This window comes from Synchiropus splendidus, chromosome 10 (assembly GCF_027744825.2).
Source record: "Synchiropus splendidus isolate RoL2022-P1 chromosome 10, RoL_Sspl_1.0, whole genome shotgun sequence".
Classification (NCBI taxonomy): domain Eukaryota; kingdom Metazoa; phylum Chordata; class Actinopteri; order Syngnathiformes; family Callionymidae; genus Synchiropus; species Synchiropus splendidus.
Genome location: NC_071343.1, coordinates 17,952,403 through 17,970,675, shown reverse-complemented (window position 1 = coordinate 17,970,675; position 18,273 = coordinate 17,952,403). Strand labels below are relative to the sequence as shown.

At 40.6% G+C, this 18,273-nt stretch overlaps 1 protein-coding gene across 1 annotated transcript in view; it reads right to left on the bottom strand.

The window, feature by feature from the left end:
* Positions 1–9,542: 9,542 nt before the first annotated feature.
* Positions 9,543–18,273, bottom strand: part of LOC128765676 (aryl hydrocarbon receptor-like) — a 40,929-nt gene continuing 32,198 nt past the window's right edge. The window contains exons 9-11 of the mRNA XM_053876617.1: positions 17,592–17,733; positions 15,346–16,921; positions 9,543–14,602 (exon numbers count right to left, since the gene is read on the bottom strand). Coding sequence (XP_053732592.1) covers positions 14,453–14,602; positions 15,346–16,921; positions 17,592–17,733 — 1,868 coding nt within the window. The 3' untranslated portion in view covers positions 9,543–14,452. The remainder of the gene's footprint in view (positions 14,603–15,345; positions 16,922–17,591; positions 17,734–18,273) is intronic.

Here is an 18,273-nt window from a genome sequence, read left to right as displayed (position 1 = left end):
TCTCAGCGCACAAAAATATTGATGCTATATATATATATATATATATATATATATATATATATATATGCTCACAGTGGTCCAGGTGACTGCTCAGAGAGTTTGTGTGTTTTCTCAGGCACATGAAAAACTATGAGGGAACATTGTACTCAAGGCTATTCTGTGTACCAGGAGCCTGACATCTACTCTCCTTTTGGAAAGAAAATAAAGCATGTAGAAGTATAAAATAACTAGAAAGATACAGACTCAACTCCTCGCCGTGAGTCTGCACTGATCATTCAAGGTCATCCCATTTGGATAAATGTAATTTCAGGTCACTCAATTGTTGTAAAGACGTCTGCCATCAAAGAAAATACCGTCCTTTTATTCAAAGAGACCTGGAGTAAATAGAACAGCAAGCATGAAAGAAAAGCTCAATTTTGAAGCCCGCCATATTCATTAACACTGGAATATTTGCCCAACTGAGCAAGGTGACTGTCTTTTCATCAGGGCTTCAATGGGCAATTTCACCTGTTGTTTGAAGGAAGAAAAGAGCAAGAGTTTCATTCCATTGTAAGCATGGCAGGATTTGTGTGTTTCCAAGTGCCTTCGCTCCACAGCACTGTGCACCGACATGTACGACAAACTACAAGGTCGAGTCAACTGCTGAAAATTGTTATGTGAAGCCTGACAGAAAGTGGGCTCCACCATATTATATGTAATGTCTACATATCATTTCAAAGCTTCATTTGTGATGCCAGGGGCATAACGTTTGTGAATGTGTGTCACTTGCCAAGACTATATTTTTATTCTCACAACTCTTAAGGGAAATAAGCTCATAAAAGCTTAAAAGGGTTAGCTGTGCTAAAATGACCAAAAAAAATGATTTCACTCTTAAAACTGTTTTCTAGCCCCTCAATCTGACCCCAGAAAGTACGCTCTGTTCCATGTGGGATAAAAGGTTGAAGTCGACTGCGAGCAAAGCTAATCGTTTCGTGAAGACAAATGATGCAGTCTTGTTTCGAAAACAAATGAAGTTTGGGTAAAACACGCCCCTGTTTTTTACCACACACAAATACTCCATCTCCATTTATTTTTTTCTCTATATTTCAAAATGTCTAAAGGCATCATTTGTCGAGTCAGAATTGCCAGCCGAACAGATTCATTTCATGTTGGTGTCACTTGCCGTGTCGTCCTACTTGTGTGCTTAATGTGCGTTTTTAAACAGCTTTACCTGTTTCACCTCTGTGTTGGTGTCAAAGGTCCTGAGGTTTACATCAGTGTAAATTTGTAACAATGTGTGTTGTTGAAATGAGCTCACGGAGAAACAAAGGAGAAACCTAAGGGCTCAGTTTGGTTTACATTTGTTGAAGTTTTCATTTTTAAACCTGTTTTCAGTGGTGTCTACAGCAACTCTCGTTGACTTGTGTAATGTTTTTGACAAATAAATGGATTTTCTCAGACTTGTACAGTTTCATTTTCTTGTTAGCCGTGTTAGCTGTCTGTATTCAATACAACGGCAGATATTAAAAGCTAAAAAAAAGTTGTGCAACCCAAACATTGTCTTGCCTAAAATAGTCCTGTTAATTGTTTTACTGTTTCAAAATATTTTTTGCAAACAATATACAAACATGCACACATTTAAACAACAAAATATTGTTTATTTTGCATCAGTTTGACAATAGAACACTAAATCACGATGGTGGCTATATTCAAGTTTTTATGTAAACTTATTTAAACTAAAGCTCTTTGAATGTCTGGAAAATATTGGTCTTAAAATGAAACTTGGGCCCCATAAGTCCAAGATTCCTCCATGTTTGTTGTTGTTGTTATCATCCTCGCTGCCACGTGTCTTGTGCATCAGTGTGATCAGTGGACCAGGAACTCCTGCACTTACAAAGGCTCCCTGTTGTCTGGAGAGCAAACTGTTAAAAATTAAATGAAATTAAATCAAATTAAATTAAACTCTCAAATATTTTAATGTGTTTTTTGTTGTAATTAATTAATTATAATTAATCACTAAAGTCCCACCACTAATATATATATATATATATATATATATATATATAGCATCAGAGAGAAGAACAACTCAAAAGGATGAACTCTCCAGGTAAAGATTAATGGTCACCATTAGCAGAGGCCATCCAGATGAGACTCCAGGTTTGGGGCCAGCAGACTCAGATCAATACCTCAGTTTTAGCAACTAAACGTCAGAAAGTGACATGCTGCACCACGGCGCAAATCGCTTTTTCAGTGTCGCCGATGTAAAATAGGTGACCTGTTTCCAAGTCGTGTTTGGTTAATGGATTTCTAAAATGGGGACATGTAGTGCACAAGGGGGGGGGGTGAGTGTGTGTTGTTCGCCCACAGAGCATCAATCATAGCAGCGCAGCACACCTCCTCACCTGAATTATCATTGGAATTAATTCGCTTTTCATAAGGAGATGTGGTCTGTGGAGAGTTTCTAAATAAAAGTGCAGGAGAAGGTCGATTCAACAGTGCCCTGCACTGTGTGCTACGATTTAACTGCTGATGGTGGAGCGATGAAAAGGGGTGATATACCCTGCAGCTTAACTTCAGTTTAAAACTCTATCGAGGAAATAGCAAACAGGCAACAACAACATCATTGTGACATGTTTATTTCATCTTAAATGATCAACACTCAACATAGACAGAGAAGAACATGGCGAGAGATCAGTAGCTGTCAAGTTATTTTCAGAATTTCACAGAACAAACGCAACTGAGCAATTCAGATAGCATCAAACTAAAAGTTAAGCTAAAAGCATTCGCTTAACACTACCCTTAGCTTAGCATTTAGGAAGTCCAATACAATAGATCATTTAATGAAGTGAAGTTTGAAATGGACCGATCATCTGACCCACAACGTGCTTTGTTATGGTGTATAACGCAGCCTCTGTATGCAGACGTGTCCCGTTAGCTACATTTACTGACTGTTTTTTCTTCATATTGAGGTGTAAACCCTTTCCTGTCTCCGCACTGGACCGTGGTAGAGTGTCACAGGGGAGGTGCTCGCTCTCCACACCTCCGAGGCTGGAGCTCACACTCCAGGGTTTGATGTCCTGTTGTGGGCTGGAGCTGGGATAGGGATGAGGCGAGTCTGGGACAGAGCGTTACTTGGTTTATGACTTTGTCACAGCCAAACTGCACAGAAGCGCACATTCAGAGCTGGACACGCACCGGGCACCTCTTCACTTCTGGAGAGACGTCACTCACTCGGCAACCCCTCCCACATGCAGCGGCCACACACATAGAGGAACAGCGCACCTGCAGCAGACACTCTACATTCACTCCTACAAAAGACTATTTTAAGGCTTGGAACGCTTTATTCCTTTTTCCATTCATTGTAATGGGAAAAATCCATTCAGATTTCGAACACATCGCTTCTCGAACAGCTGTCTGGAACGGATTGTGGTCCAGAACCGAGGTACTACTGTATTTACATTGAAAAGTGCATGCACATAATTCAAGACTGAACTTAAAATAATGACCTGAAATGTCAACAAACAGATTGTATTTAGCTAAATTATGCACAAAAAAAACTTGTTGATGCTGAAGCCGACTGTGTGCTAAGCTAACTCCATTGTTTAGTGAAGTTGATGTTGTAGTTTGTTTCAAATACAAATGAAATTCACACAAAAGACACACACATTTTCCCCCCGTCTCCAACGCCAACTCTCCTTGTCTTCTCCCCATGACTTGACGTTGTTTTCGCAAATAAACTGTCGACACAGAGGAGAAAATAGTGTCACCAACATGGATGCTCATGTTGCTATTTAGCATACTACTCTTGCATGTTCTCTATTCAAATTTAAAAGCACAACTCCACTTTCAGTAGTGACAAAGTTACTTAAAGGAAGCCGTGTTTATTTATTATAATCCTGAGCAGGGTGTATCCACATGTGTATAGGACAAACACTGAAACCATTTGACAGGTTGTTGAAAAGTGACATGTAAAAATGTGGATGTGAGAAGTGTCTATTTCATGAAGACTTGATAGAATGTTCACAAAAAACTGGCTGCTGTTCTCCTGGAGAAAGAGAGTCAAAAGCAGCGTGACACTACCTTCCTGTGTATTGGTCAGTATGAAGTGCCAGAAGTTGACGGACAGGTATTGTGGCACGTCTCTTGGCTTCAGAGTTGCTGAAGGCACAGTCTTATTATTCCTGGCATGAAACTGACACAGAGCATCTCCTCAATTATGTATGACACGAGGCTGCATGTGGATTCACTCGTCCCCGGGTTTGTGTCTTTTAGCTGTTATTTATCATAATGACACCTCCAGAAATCGACATCCTAATCCTGCTAATAAGCACTTAGTGGAAGCGCTCCCGGAGACTGAATGAGTCGGCGTGTGCGCGCCACCACTCCATTGGGTGTTTGTTTTCAGTGCATTGCGTGGATCTGCCATTGAAATGCTTTTTCGTTTTATCTCAGTTTTGTTGTCATTTGCTGAAACAGGATGAGCCAGAGTCTCTGCTCTCTGACTCATATCATTCTCACATGAAATAGCGACAGAGGAAATAAATGGAGCATCTTTTTTTTCTAGATGCAGGTAAAGGAGCCCGGCTGTAACGCCAGCACTTTTGAATTCTCTGGTGCTCTTTGACAACTGAACTTCGAATCAATAAAGTCTGGTCTGAGTGTAACTCACTGGGGTTAATAGCATGACCCTGTAAAAGATTAATGTTCCTCGAAAGTGTTGCCCCGTGGGGAGTAGTGAATTAAAGGAGGCCAAATGTTGTGGATTCAATGGCGCTATACATTATAAATTATAGTGTTTTGGTGACGCACTCTCCCGAAATCACAAAGATTATTTTGAAACTGAGCAAAGTTATTGTCACCGACCTGCTCTCATTCATGAGTCCCTGCTGCTTTCCACTGAAGGCTTCTGCAGGGCGGACTGGGCGACCCGACAATCCTGTTTTCAATTACACCAATGTTCATCAAATGAAGGCTTTTCAAGACGCGACGCCGCACTCTCACAGCCAATTTCACTGTCACTCCAGGAGGTGAACACACAAAATAGGAGGAAGCTCATAAATGTCTCATTATCCGGGGTAGAGCTCTGTAGTGCACTCACGGTGAAACTGTTCCTAAAACCAACATACCTAGGAAGCAGGTTGTACTGGGGTAAAAAAAAAAAAAAATGCACTCATTTCTATGTGTTTTTTTTTTTTTTGTCAAAACCAAGGAAATGGAAAAATTGATTTTTTTTATCTGTAATAGTGATTAAAAAAAATGACATTTTAAACTGCTTTAGATTAGATTAGATTAGATGAGCCACAGTGGGGAAATTCAACATGTCACAGCAGCCAATGACAACAAAGACATACCAAAGACATTAAAGATACACAACAAGCATCAACGATGTCCACAAAGCATCAGCATACATACAAACATATATATATATATATATATATATATATATATATATATATATATATATATATATATATATATATATATATATATATATATATGTGGGTGCCGGTTAGTGATGTGTAGACGTCATGAGTCAGATGTTCCAAATATTTTACAGGAGACAGGGACATCTGCTGGCATCTGAAGATCTGGTCACTGCATCATGAAACTTCATCTACCCATCGCTAGCGCTCGGACAGAATTTTATGGAAGCCCATTTCCACCAGGTGATTTTTGCTTGGTGATTTTTGAAAAAAAAAAATTGCTAGGTGATTTATTTGGTTTCTGCCTTTTTTTTGCTTGGTGATTTATTTTCCCCCAGTTTTTTTTTTTTTTCTTTTTTGTTTACCTGGTGGAAATGGGCTTCCATAGAATTTCAGTGGCGGTGTGTTGCAGAGAAATTTTTGGGGGGCACTACAGACATAAGGATCAGTGCCACGTGTATTGTGTGGGGTCTCTGACAGAGACAAAAACAATACAGAAAAGCCTGACATGTGCTCCCAGCTACACCTAAATTAACATTGAATGGTGTAAAATGGATGGAAAAACAATCCAAAACATGTACCTGTGAAAAAAAACTGGTTGCACGCCATCAAATGTTTGTGTCAACAATGACCCCAAGCGTGAAAATGAAGCGCCTGATGGTTGCAATTACGGGACCATTTGAAGGCGAGCGCTGCACTAAGCCCAGCCTAAACACATTACTCAGACACGCCAGATGAAAGTGGGCACAATAATCCCGGGAGAAACATGCCAATGATTTGGTCTCAATGATGGTCAATGACTGTAGTGATTACTCTGCAGCGACAGTATCGATTCCAGCTGATATTCATCATTCACTCACCTCAGTGCCTGGTGTAGCAGCCCACCTCTTCACAAAGAAACTCCGGAGCTATTTTTAGAGGGCTGGCTTCGGACATCTAGAGGTTATGTGCTAAAAAATATCCTTCAGTTGTGAAATCTGTCAGAGAAATTTTAAAAAGTGGCATTAATAACGGCAGCAACAACAACAGATAATAATAGCATTCAGTTCAACATTTTTTAATACGTATTTATCATAAATATCTTGTTTTTTAGTCCGTCGAATATTATTCTTCGTCCATATATTATATAGTATAATTTAACATTGATCACACTATGATGTAATACTGACACAATTTATAACAAACAACAATTGGTGATGATGTGAATTTCACAATCTGTATGAGGAATTTTAAATGTGAAAAAATCAATGTATTCATTAAAATAAATAAAGTTGAAAAGTTTATCTACTCTGTTTCATGTCTATTTATTTGACATTATACAGTTTCACTTCATGACCAGTAGTGAGCGATAGAGTCATATTTTTAACGAGACCTAATACAATGCAATTGCAGTTTTAAAAAAAAAAAAGGAGGAATGAAATGAATAATAATTCAATAATTCAATAATAAATAACTGACTGCAAAATTGTGATGTAAAATATTCATTCATATTCGTTGAGTCAGTGTTTTGTTTGTTTTTTTTCTTTTATGAGTGAAATGAAAAAGCACAGAACAGCGTGTAATTATCCAAAAATGCTACAGAATGAAAGGAGAAAAAAGGCATCAGGCAGTCATAGAGTGGAGGAGGCTCATGGGAACTGTATTTAAATAGCTTCATTTCAGTTCGTTTTTAGCACTCATAGGTTGTTCATGTGCTTCTTCAGCCACGTTTGTTCCTCTTCCCTCTGGCAGGAGGCTGCGGTCCATCCAGACCAGAACCTACCGTCACAGGAACAGCTTCTTCCCCTCTGCCGTCAGACTGTTGAATTTGTGATCAGCCTTTGTTGTTCATGGTTTATTTATTTATTAGTTGTGTCTATTATTAGTGTTTTATTTGTATTCATTTGTTTTCATTTGTATTTTTATTTTTTTTTTGTTTATTTACGCATTGTTATTATTATTATCATTGAAATATAATTTTATTTTATTATATTAATTAATTTAATTGTATTGAATTTTTATTATTTCATTTTATTAGTGCATGATGCACCAAAGCACTTCTCCAGTTGGTGGGACGTGACCTTGTCAATAGAGCTGATTCTGATATTATCCTGTCCTTTGTCGCCACCCTGTGGTCATTGTGTTATATGCGCTGTTGGACTCTAAATCCTATTTGTTGCGGCAGACTGGAGATGGTGCAGTTCAGCGTCTTTTTCATGTGTACCAAGTATGTCTGTAAGTACATACTGACACAGTTGCATGTGGAGGTTCAGGTCACTACAATATGGTCAAACTGATGCAGCTCAGCTGCGCTCTTTTGAGTGTTTCTATGGTGTCTACAACATGTTTCATTTGCATTTGAATTCTACGGAAGTACTCTTGCGCTGACAAAGATTATATTTCATTTTGATGTTTTTTTTCTACAGTTTTACAAAAGGAAAGTTGAGAATGGATTCAATCACACTGTTTAAAATGGGAAAACCAGGATTCAGTAAACTCCTTAAAAACTTCGAGCTTCAGTTTTCATTAGCTTTCTGTCCAGTTTGACAACTAGTTTGGATGTTGTTAAAATAAACAACGTTGAAATGTTCATGTACTGTTCAAGGTCTATATTTAGAATAGTTTTACTTTATGACCACTAGATGGCACTAGATTATTTTTTACGGAAAGCTTGTGCAATGCAATTGAAAGAAAAAGACCGTAAATCATGGGCTATTTTTACTTTTTGAGTCTGAGTGATGTTTTCTGTGATTATTATTATATTTATTTATCTAGTCCATGAAATGGCAAGTGCCTGCTTTCACATGACATTGGTCTTCAGTGCCCCCTGCAGGTAAACTGCATGAATACACCTGAACTACAAATATGGCAACACGGTGTGGCGTCAGATCAGTGTTCAGATACATTAACTCACACATACGTGTCATGATATCATCTGTCCTGTTCCGGAACATTCATGACTCACACCAAACGTCCAGCGCAGAGCGAAGCACTGAACGTAACGTGAGGATGATGAGTCACTCGTCCTGGAACACGGTTGTTGCACAAACAGCATCCACTGTTGTAAAACATCCGCAGAGCTTCACACCGTCCAGCGGCACTTTTGCTGAGTCAGGTTCAAGCTCACGGGCGTCCTTAAATCATAAACAACCAACGATTATGTTGTCAAATATTCAGTTTCCTTGTGAAACCAAATTAGAAACACTTCATTTAATGTTGAATATAAACTGACTGAGCTCAACATTGGATGTAAAAGCATGAGCACATTAGCAGCTAACCAACACTAGTGAGAAAGCTTTGTTAGCCATGTTAGCGCTAAAGCTGCATTAGCCACAGTGTGCGTTCTTTCTTGCATTTAAAGGTTTGAACATTTTAAAGAATAAAAACCTAGATGTGCAGAAGCTGCTCTCAGGTATTATTTAATTGTTTTAATGCATTGCATATGACGGAAGCACCTCAGCAATGTTAGCGCTGAAGCTAATCTAAACTACTGAACAGCAGCACATGATGGTAGGTCATGTTAAACCTCAAGCTACATAAACGCGATTGTGTTTCACAGCACAAAAAGTGTGAAGTTTATTTCAGACGACACTAACACCTATTGTTTATGCTCAGAAACCGACAAGCTACGAAATCCATTTCGTCTTATTCCATTCAAACAGATCAAGTTGTTGACAGTAATGTGTCCATACCGTGAGCAAAGCTTTGGATTATTAGCCATGTTAGCACTTTAGGAACACTCTTCAATTTGCTGTACTTGTGCTCGTAGATATTCCCTTTATATCCAAATAAGTTTGTAGATGGTTCATATTACAGGTAGGCCTGAATCTTTTTTTTTCCTATTGAAAACAAAAAGTGCGATTTTCATAACGGACCAGCACTGTGACCTGAATGGTTCAGATGAATTACAATCATAATGTTGTCGAAAAAAATTGCAATTTCATGTTTTTTCTTTCCCAAAATCATCTAAATTACAAGCATATTGATCTGGCTTTTGAAAACTTCATGACAACGCTAGTTAAAATAAAATTTCAGCTTGTCATTTCAGTCCTTTTTACGTGCTGCAGCACATCTGGAATATAGTTTTGACAAGCAAAGCAGCAGTACGTAGCACCATTCTCTATCAAAGACGCCACTCCTCATCAGAAAAAATCAGGCATGACTCAGCAGAATTAATGTGTCAATGATTTATTGATGTTAAAATGCTACACATCGCAGTTTTCCACGTCAGGGACTCACTGTTAGGACTTGCTGACATGTGGAACCTCCTCGCTTGATGTCTCGAGTGAATACAAAACTGGATTAGAGGGTAGGGAGACATCTGTGTGTTCCAAAGTCGCTGTGTGGCGAACACAAAACCTGCGACGACATCCTGTTAGCATGTTAGCACGCGGCTATATTAGACAAAATTATAGCCTAGTCAGCAAAACTCAGTATTATGGCACCATTTCCAAACTGTCGTACGGTCCAGTGTCTTTTTGTAGTGATATTTCTATGTACAACTTTGATCTAAAAAAAAAAAAAAAAAAAGAAAGAAACAAGGGTTTAAAAATAGTGCTTGTAACTAGTGACATGACATAAAACTATGTACATACCTGTATCCATCAAAACAAGTTTGCGGTTATTTACACAACACATATTTGTTTCACATTGTTCATAAGTCACATCGATCATTTTAAATATAGCAAACATGTCAGTCATAGAAAAAAAAAAAAAAAAAGAGGGGGAAGTCAATCCGAATGACATGTTACCACGTGCGTATCACATTTCAACAAAAAAACATAGAACAATAATATTCATATCATCACGTTATCTTCAAAAGGAAATCTCTTTTCAGCATCTCTCCGTGATCAAACGACTCCTCTCCGCCTCGTGTCCGAGTCTGTTTGCTACATCTAAGAAACATTCAGATCTGTGTCCTTCTCCAGATTATGTACATTTGGTTTTGCCATGTGGTGACTGCGTTGTGATCGTGTGAGGACTTGACCATTGTATTTCACCGGGCCAGAGCACAATACTATAGTTAGAGTCGTGGGGCTGTTTTCAAATACATGTTCTTTTTTTCTTCATTTACTTCAAACCTTCTCCTTCAGTTGATGCTTCAGTTCTAAGTTATAGAAGTGGGAACTCAACCTCCAACCTACACAGAAACCAAACTGATTTGGCCCAAACAAATTTCTCATCATGTACGTCAAAAAGCAATTCGGAATATTTACGGGAACAATAATGCGAATAGAAAAAACTCCTCTCCTGAGCATCTGCTCTCTTCAATTTAGAGTCCTGGATATATTTCAGTGCTAGCGGCAGCATGACTGTCCACAGTTGTGTCCTATGATGTGAACTATTTCAAACATTTTAAAATATTTCACATCATAGAAGTTTGTTTCACCTCAACAGTACTGCAGTTTACTGATCCAACTTGGTGATCTTTTCTCTCTGCTGCTCAGGATGTGTGTGAGTAAAGACCCAAACATGGAGCAATGAAGTAAAAGTAAATACATAATAAAAGTGATGATAAATTCCAATGAAGAGAATGATTTAAAATGTTGTAGGACGCACCATGTGCACGGTTCTATTATGATCCTGTACTTGGGGTCTCGATCGTGCATTGACATCACATTTGTCATTGTTTTGTCAACATTGCTTTAGTACTGCAGAATTCCAGGGACTCTGGAAAATTGAAAGTGTTTCGAGAGGAATACAATTCTTTAGTTATTGGAGTTGTTTTTATTAATTTACTAGTTGGCTTTTTAGGAAGAACCATAAGAACCACAACACAAATATGTGTTGTGCATGAATGCTGAGGCACCAAAATAACACCTCAAACACCAGTCAGTTTTCACATAATAACGGACCGGTAATGGATCCTCAACATGTTAACTCTTTCAGTGCCAAAGTTGCAAAACTGCGACAGGCAACAGTGGCACTTTTAGACAGTCCAAGCTGCAAGATCAACACCTGTAGTTGCTCTAAGTTATGGAATTCACTTCGGCCACACCTGGTCACAATATAATATACAAATAGATGAGTAAATGTACGTTGGGTCACACTGAAGATTTTTCTCTTTCACATTATCCTTGTCCTAAACTAGTGACATTGTGGGATAATACATTGAAATCTCAGGCGCCTAAACATTGAGTTCAACGTCAACTATAGTGAAGGATCTAAAAGCCACTATATTTTTAGGTGTTTAAGAACCATTAGTGGGAAGCCACTTTTCAGCAGTCATGAGAAATGTGACCTGTGCAGAAAAGTACTTTTCAGCAGCAGTTGCTTCACTATAAATGCTTCAGAGGTCATTTGGAAACACTGTTTTGTTGTCCTCAGCTGATAAATTGATCAGTTGTGTTTTTGGCTTAGCATTGACAAATCCAAATTTTGTTTTCTTAAATTTGACTCCACTGAGCGAAAGAAAAGAAGTGGGAACTCAGAGAAACGGAAGAGAGCAGAGGCAGCAGTTGATTGTTGTTTTAAATTCCAATTTTCACCAGGCGGTTGTTTCCTTACAACACACCAATGACCCTACGAAAGCACACACTAAAGCACAACACCATCCATTAAACTAATAGCAAAGTTTCCTCACGCCTGTTGCTTTTGGAAATCTTATCAGTCAAGAATGTTTCAGCATAATCCCCAACATCCGCCTTGTGTTCATGAGCTGCATCTGCGGGTGTGAAGGAGTCACCTGACAGGCAATAACAAAACTACTTTTATTGTGAAGATGAACACTTGTCTCAATCTTTGTCTCCCATGATGTATCGAAATGATGGACGAAGACGGAAATGAACAATCGGCGCTAACTGGGATGTAATGTGATTCTGTGAGTGGAAAAAAAATAAAAAATAGAAAGTGAGAGAACATGACTTAAACGATGAATAAAAAAAACAAACCCTCAACTGGTCCACTTAGTCTTGAGCAGGTCGTACGGTGCTTGAAGTAAAGTGCAGGATATCTCTCAGCAGAATTCTCATATTCTAGACTTTCTTTCAAACATACCTGGCTTAATCTCGTTGTTGACAAACTCAACAAAGAAACCGCTGAAGGATTACATTCGTGCCACAAGACGCGTTTCCGTACGAAACCTCCGTGTCCGCCCTACTGCTGACCCCAAAATGCTGTCGTGGAGGTCGGCCGTAGAAACTGTTTGGCTGTGTGTCAGATACAAAGTGAAGCCAGTGATGGTGATTTCAATTAGGGCTGCGCAGTAACTGCCATCTGCTTGGGCTGAGATAAATGCTATTATCACAAAATGCTTTTCATGAAGAAACAAGACAGGAGGTGGCGACAAGTGTTGGTTCAGATTATGTGCTCGAGACATCGAAACTCAGGAGTTTAAATGTATATTATATTTTACTTCCTTTGACCAAGTTAGCGACGAGAAAGCAACGTTGTGTCTGTGGAGTCAAACAGGTGATGCAAACATTTGGTGTGATGCACTGGCATTGGACTGATGGTTTCATTCTTGGTGTCAGTTGAGGAAAGTGTCTGATCGATGATGCGATTTGCTTTTTTTCTAAACTTTTTAATGAGTAAGTGAAACTTCAAATGAAGGATTGGGTGGCACTTTCTACCAAATGTATATCAGCAAAAGATGATAGTTGTCAAGCAGGTTGTTTGCCGAGAACATTTTCTACTTCCTGGTCGAAATGCACAGGTTGTTGCTATTATTTGCCGTCGCACAAAAATCAAAATCGACTTCTTTAGAGACAATCGCAAGCCACAAAAGAAACATTTACAGCTTTTTTTTTTTTGACGATGGCGCTGTATATGTCAGCCAATCACGATGCTTGTCAGTTGTCTTTTGCTGATATAAAAGTTTTGTGTGTGATGGAATGTGTCTCATCGAATCCTTCATTTGAAGTTTGAAATTGTTGCCGAACGTGACGTCATCGGCCAGACACATTCCACAAGTGGACCTGGTACCTACACTGGGATGCCAGTCTGTGTTAGCATCCTGCGCAGCTAGGTGTCATAAAATCTTCAAGTGAAATTAAAATGAAGGCTGAGACAGGAAGTAGCAGATATATGTATTCAAAATTCAGTTGTTTTTCCGTTGACAATCTTGTAGGTTGTCCGTTAGCAGGAGTGTTCATGTTTTTTACTATTTCCATGAGTAGAAATGAGTCAGTGGATGATGGGAATGTCAACAAGCACAAGATGTAGAATGCCATCGTATCTCTTAAGGGTGTTATCCGTGAACCAGATTCACAACTATGCTATCATAAAGAATATTTAGGTATCTGTCTCTTTCCATTCTGATGACAAAATGGCTTTGAATATTTAGGCAAATAGGAGAGAAGTTATGTGGCATTTATAAGGAGGTTGGACGCTTGTTTTCAACACCTATATGTAAGTATGTATCAGGAATGCTTGGAAAAACACTGACTCTCATGTGAGTTAGCCGAGTCAATTCGTTGTTATGCTAGCTGTAAAACTGCAAGGTGAGTTTACTCCTGTCTGGAACACTGCGCCGAGAGTTTATTTACTTGTGGCGTGTCATTATGTGCAGGCATTTAAGGATGAAGATAACAGCCGTTGATCCTGACATGTAAACAAATAGGGTAAAATGGGAAGTTAACAATCACCAGAGAGCCTTATATAGTCGGCATGTTTGCAAGTGCGCAGCCCTAATGTTAATCACATAAATGCTGAAAATGCTAACCTAAGAAACTAAACGTTGCATTCGTGCTTGGTCACGTACTTTAGCAAACCCTCTCCCGCCAGTGTATCTGTACATTCATGAAGTGCCTCACTTCAGCTGCACTGCGACTTCGTCTCACCTCTACCCTTCACAATGAATAAAATAAAGAAAACCCTGATTCTTTTTTTTTTTCCATTATAAAACTCATAATTACATCTCTGTATTCCATAAAATAAACTGAGCACTCATGACTGCATTATTGTAAACAAAGAACTCTTATGATAATATGACTTGAAATACGACTCCTGTACACAAGAGAGAAAAAGAAAATACAAGTTGGTAACCAAAGATTCAACATATAGGCCTACGCGTTGCTTGTCCTGCTCGCTGTGTAAGGCTGGTCCAGTCAGTGAGTGTGTCTGGCAGCTGGTCAGAGGTAGAAGCCAGTGGTTGGTGGGTCGGGGAGACTCTGCAAAGTCTCAGGGCAGGGCATCTGAACACTAGCAGGTGCTGCTCCATTTCCATTCGGCAGAGTGCAGCTGCCAGGGTACGTACTGGTGAGGATGCAGCCATTCTCCATCTACACATCAAAACAGAATTAAAACCAGTATTAAAGAATAATACATAATGTCTGACACTATAGCAGATACCGACACACTAGATGGGCTTCAACAGCTAGTCCTGATATCCCCTGGTCAAGTTACCCTGACCCTGAAGTCCCATCAAGAACATCCGTTTTGTTGGCAAATGTGGACCTAAACAATCCAAAGGATGTGGTGATCTCACAAAGAGAATCGCTGAAGGTTTCGCGTTCGCATTCTCACGGTCAAATACCCACTATGTTCAAGTGGACTTTTGCATCCAATGTTGATCTCAAAGTCAGCGATCCATGTTGCATGTAGGTGTTTCACTGAAGTAAAATGTTTACCCTCCTAATAAATAGGAGGCATCACTACTTGGTGTACAGTGTTTAGCACCTTTACGTGGCTCTGCGCTGCATTCAGGACACTGTGACTCATCTGAGGTGCTACTGTAGATAGACCAAGTGACACAACCGATTATTCAGTGTGAACAAAGCGCCCCCATGGCTTTAACTAGCTCCGTCAACATGCAAGCTGACTCTCAAGGGTGCTGAAGCCCACTTGGATACAGTCGATATTTGACAAATTGGGAGTGACAATGTGTTGATTTGCACTTCCAGGTGTCACTGAACGTCTTCCTTTCCTTTTACTGCTCCAATGCAACATATTAGCAAACATCGTATGAATACAGATTAATGTTTTGGTTCTGTTATTTGAGAGAGCAGCTGTCTTGCTGACTCACCTTACTGTTAGCAGGGTCATGAGCGATCTCTGAGGTCACCATTCCGTACTGCTCAAGTTGAAGACACGGTTTGCCAACTCCCAGGATTTCCTCAAGCGATTTGTTGGGTGCAGGGCACTGTGATAAGGTGTTGATCACCTGAGCCAGTGGGACAGCAATGGGTGGGTGGCGTTTGTGAGTCATCCCTGGGAACGACGAGACCGTTGACTCGGGCCTGTGCTGCTGTCCGTTGTTTCCAAATAAACCATTTCCACTGATGGCATAATCCACGTTGTCAATATCTGACATGCTGTAATCCATGCACAAATCTAGTGGGGTGTTTGTAATGGGTTTTTGGCCATTGTCCAGGCAGGGAGTCATCCCCTCGCTGTATCCCAAGTCCTGCCATTGAGACTTAAGGGGAGGGTTTTCAGCGACTCCACACAGTCCGTTGAAGTTGGGTGGCGTCTGCTTGGCGTGGTACGTTTGCGAGAGGTGGTTCTGGATCACTGGCTGCTGCTGCTGTTGAAGGTGGCTCTGCTGCAGGTGAAGCTGTCCGTCCAACTCCGAAGACTTCCCATTGAAGAGCGTTTGTTGGGAGTTAAAGTGCTCTAATTGTATCCCTGCGTTCAACAAAATGTCTTGGGCGTTCCATTGCCCGTTGGAGGCAGAGGGAACATGCCTCAACAGTTCTCCACTTACCGCTGCATTGGACACATTTTCAGTCTGCTGGCTCCAGGCCGGAGCCGCTTTCGCCGGTCGCATGTTGAGGTGCTTCTGCATTTGCTGTGACAGCTGGATGACAGGAGCTGGCCCTGTCAAGGCAGGCTTTTGGTGAGGGTACTGCATCTGTACGTTTGTGTCCAGGCTGAGATGACTCTCAGGTACCAATGATGTCGCCACAGTCACCGAGGGGTTCGCAGGAGACACCTGCACAGTGGAATCCACTTTAGCCTCAATCGTGTCATAAATATACGAGAGGATTTCATCATTTGTTAGCAAGTCATCCAAAGTGGGGACGTGATCTGGATCGATCTCCACTCTGATCATGCGCTCATCCAGCAGTAGCAGCTCCAGATCCTCAGCGCTCAGTCCCAGTCCTTCCAGAGCTCCGAAAAGCTCGCCGTTTGAACAGCCGGCTTCGTCGGAATCCACGACCCCTTGCGTCTCCAGAGAGAGTGAATCCAGAGTAGCCAGCAGTGGGTCAAAACTAGTGCTGGGTTCCGTCACTCTTGGAGCAACACTCCCATTAGTTGGTGGGTCCCAAATTCTGTTCAAGGGTTTAGAGTCCGAGAAATCCATTTGGTCTCCAAAGAAACTGCTGTGAAAGGACATTTTAGGCTCCAGGGCAGGCTGACAAACGTACACAGACTCATCTTGACTCATCAGTGCCCCTAGTAGTGATCCAGGGTCCAGGCCGTCCCTCGCCAGCCTGTCAGTCCGGCTCTTCTTTGACTTACTACTGTTCTTCTCATTACAACCGTCTCTGAAGGCTGCAATCGGATGGTTGGATTGGTACAGCAGAGCTTCACCAGTCGCGTAGGTGAAGGGCAAATGCATGGAGCGCTTGCGAAGGTGCTCCCCTCCCTCTTCATCCCTGCATAGACAGAAAATGTCAAAGACCCGAGTGTATAGATTTATCCGTACAACTTGTAATTGTATCTAATCCTTTCAGCCAAACTGAGGCATCAGTTATGCTTTCTGATATTGTATCTACAACATGCTTCCACAGACCAGGGCTCCTGACTGTGGCCATTTAAAAGCCATTTGAACGTTGTCTCAATGCGTGTGGTTGGGAAATTATACTCAGAAATCATTGCTTATGAGAGGGCCAAACCCACCTGTACCACGGATGCTACACACCGTCAGCCGTGTCTCGGCTATTCACAGGCTAAGTGGTCATGCTAGCGCTAACTGTGTACTCCAACTGTGCAGCTTGTTCAACAAAAATTTCAGTCAACGTGAACAATGAAGCAAGTGGAAGATAGGGATTTCTGTATATTCGTTTTCACAGCACAGACAAGCATTGGGATCGATCTAGGTTTGCCAGCAATAGTTATTGGTCACGATATGTAGTGAGAGATTTGCAGGCCACAAAAATGATTTGGTGGTCAGAGCTTCACCCAGGGCCTTGAGTTTGACATGTGCCACAAGCAATGATGTCAAGCGAGGCCTACGTGTTCAAGCATACAGCCGGTGTTTTCAGACGAACAAATTCCCCATCATTTCTATGACTCAATATGACCAAACAAACCAGACAGACTTACAACAGAGGCCTCTGGGTCGCGATGATATAGTCTGGTTTGCCATTTTTATAAACCAGACGGGCGTTGGCTTGGACCCACTTCCACTGGTTGTCCTTGGTGAGGAGGCGGAACACAGTCAACCCACTTTCACCAGTCTTCATCACTGCAAGACATGCAAGTTTCATTTGAACATTTGTATGTTTTTCTTTTTTTATTTACTATTATGATTATGTTTTGATGATAACCCAAGCTCAATGCATAGTAAAGACAACTAAACAGAGCTGGTAATAAAAGGTAATAATTGTGAAAATCTATTTCACCTCAGGGGTTACCGTATTGCACATGTCCCAAACCTGTGTTTTTGTGAGGTTCTCATTTGGGCATGCACATTAAAACAGGTGCAAAGTGTTTTATAGTTTGTAGTACGACAACTTTGGAGACAAATAAAATTGATCTGGTCCACAGCAGGCTTTGGTATATGAGCCTGACCTCATGAGTGAAATGATGGAGACCTGCCTAGTTTCCATGGAAGGTAAATGTGCCATGAAACGTGCCATGAATGTGTCATGAAACTGAGGCATCGTGCCTTGTCCAGTACTTGGTGCACCATAGGAAATTTCAGGGGACAATAAAGCAGCTTTGTGGGAATAGTGTGTTAATGATAGAAAGCAGGAAGCAGGTTGCAACTCAAATCAGATGTGAA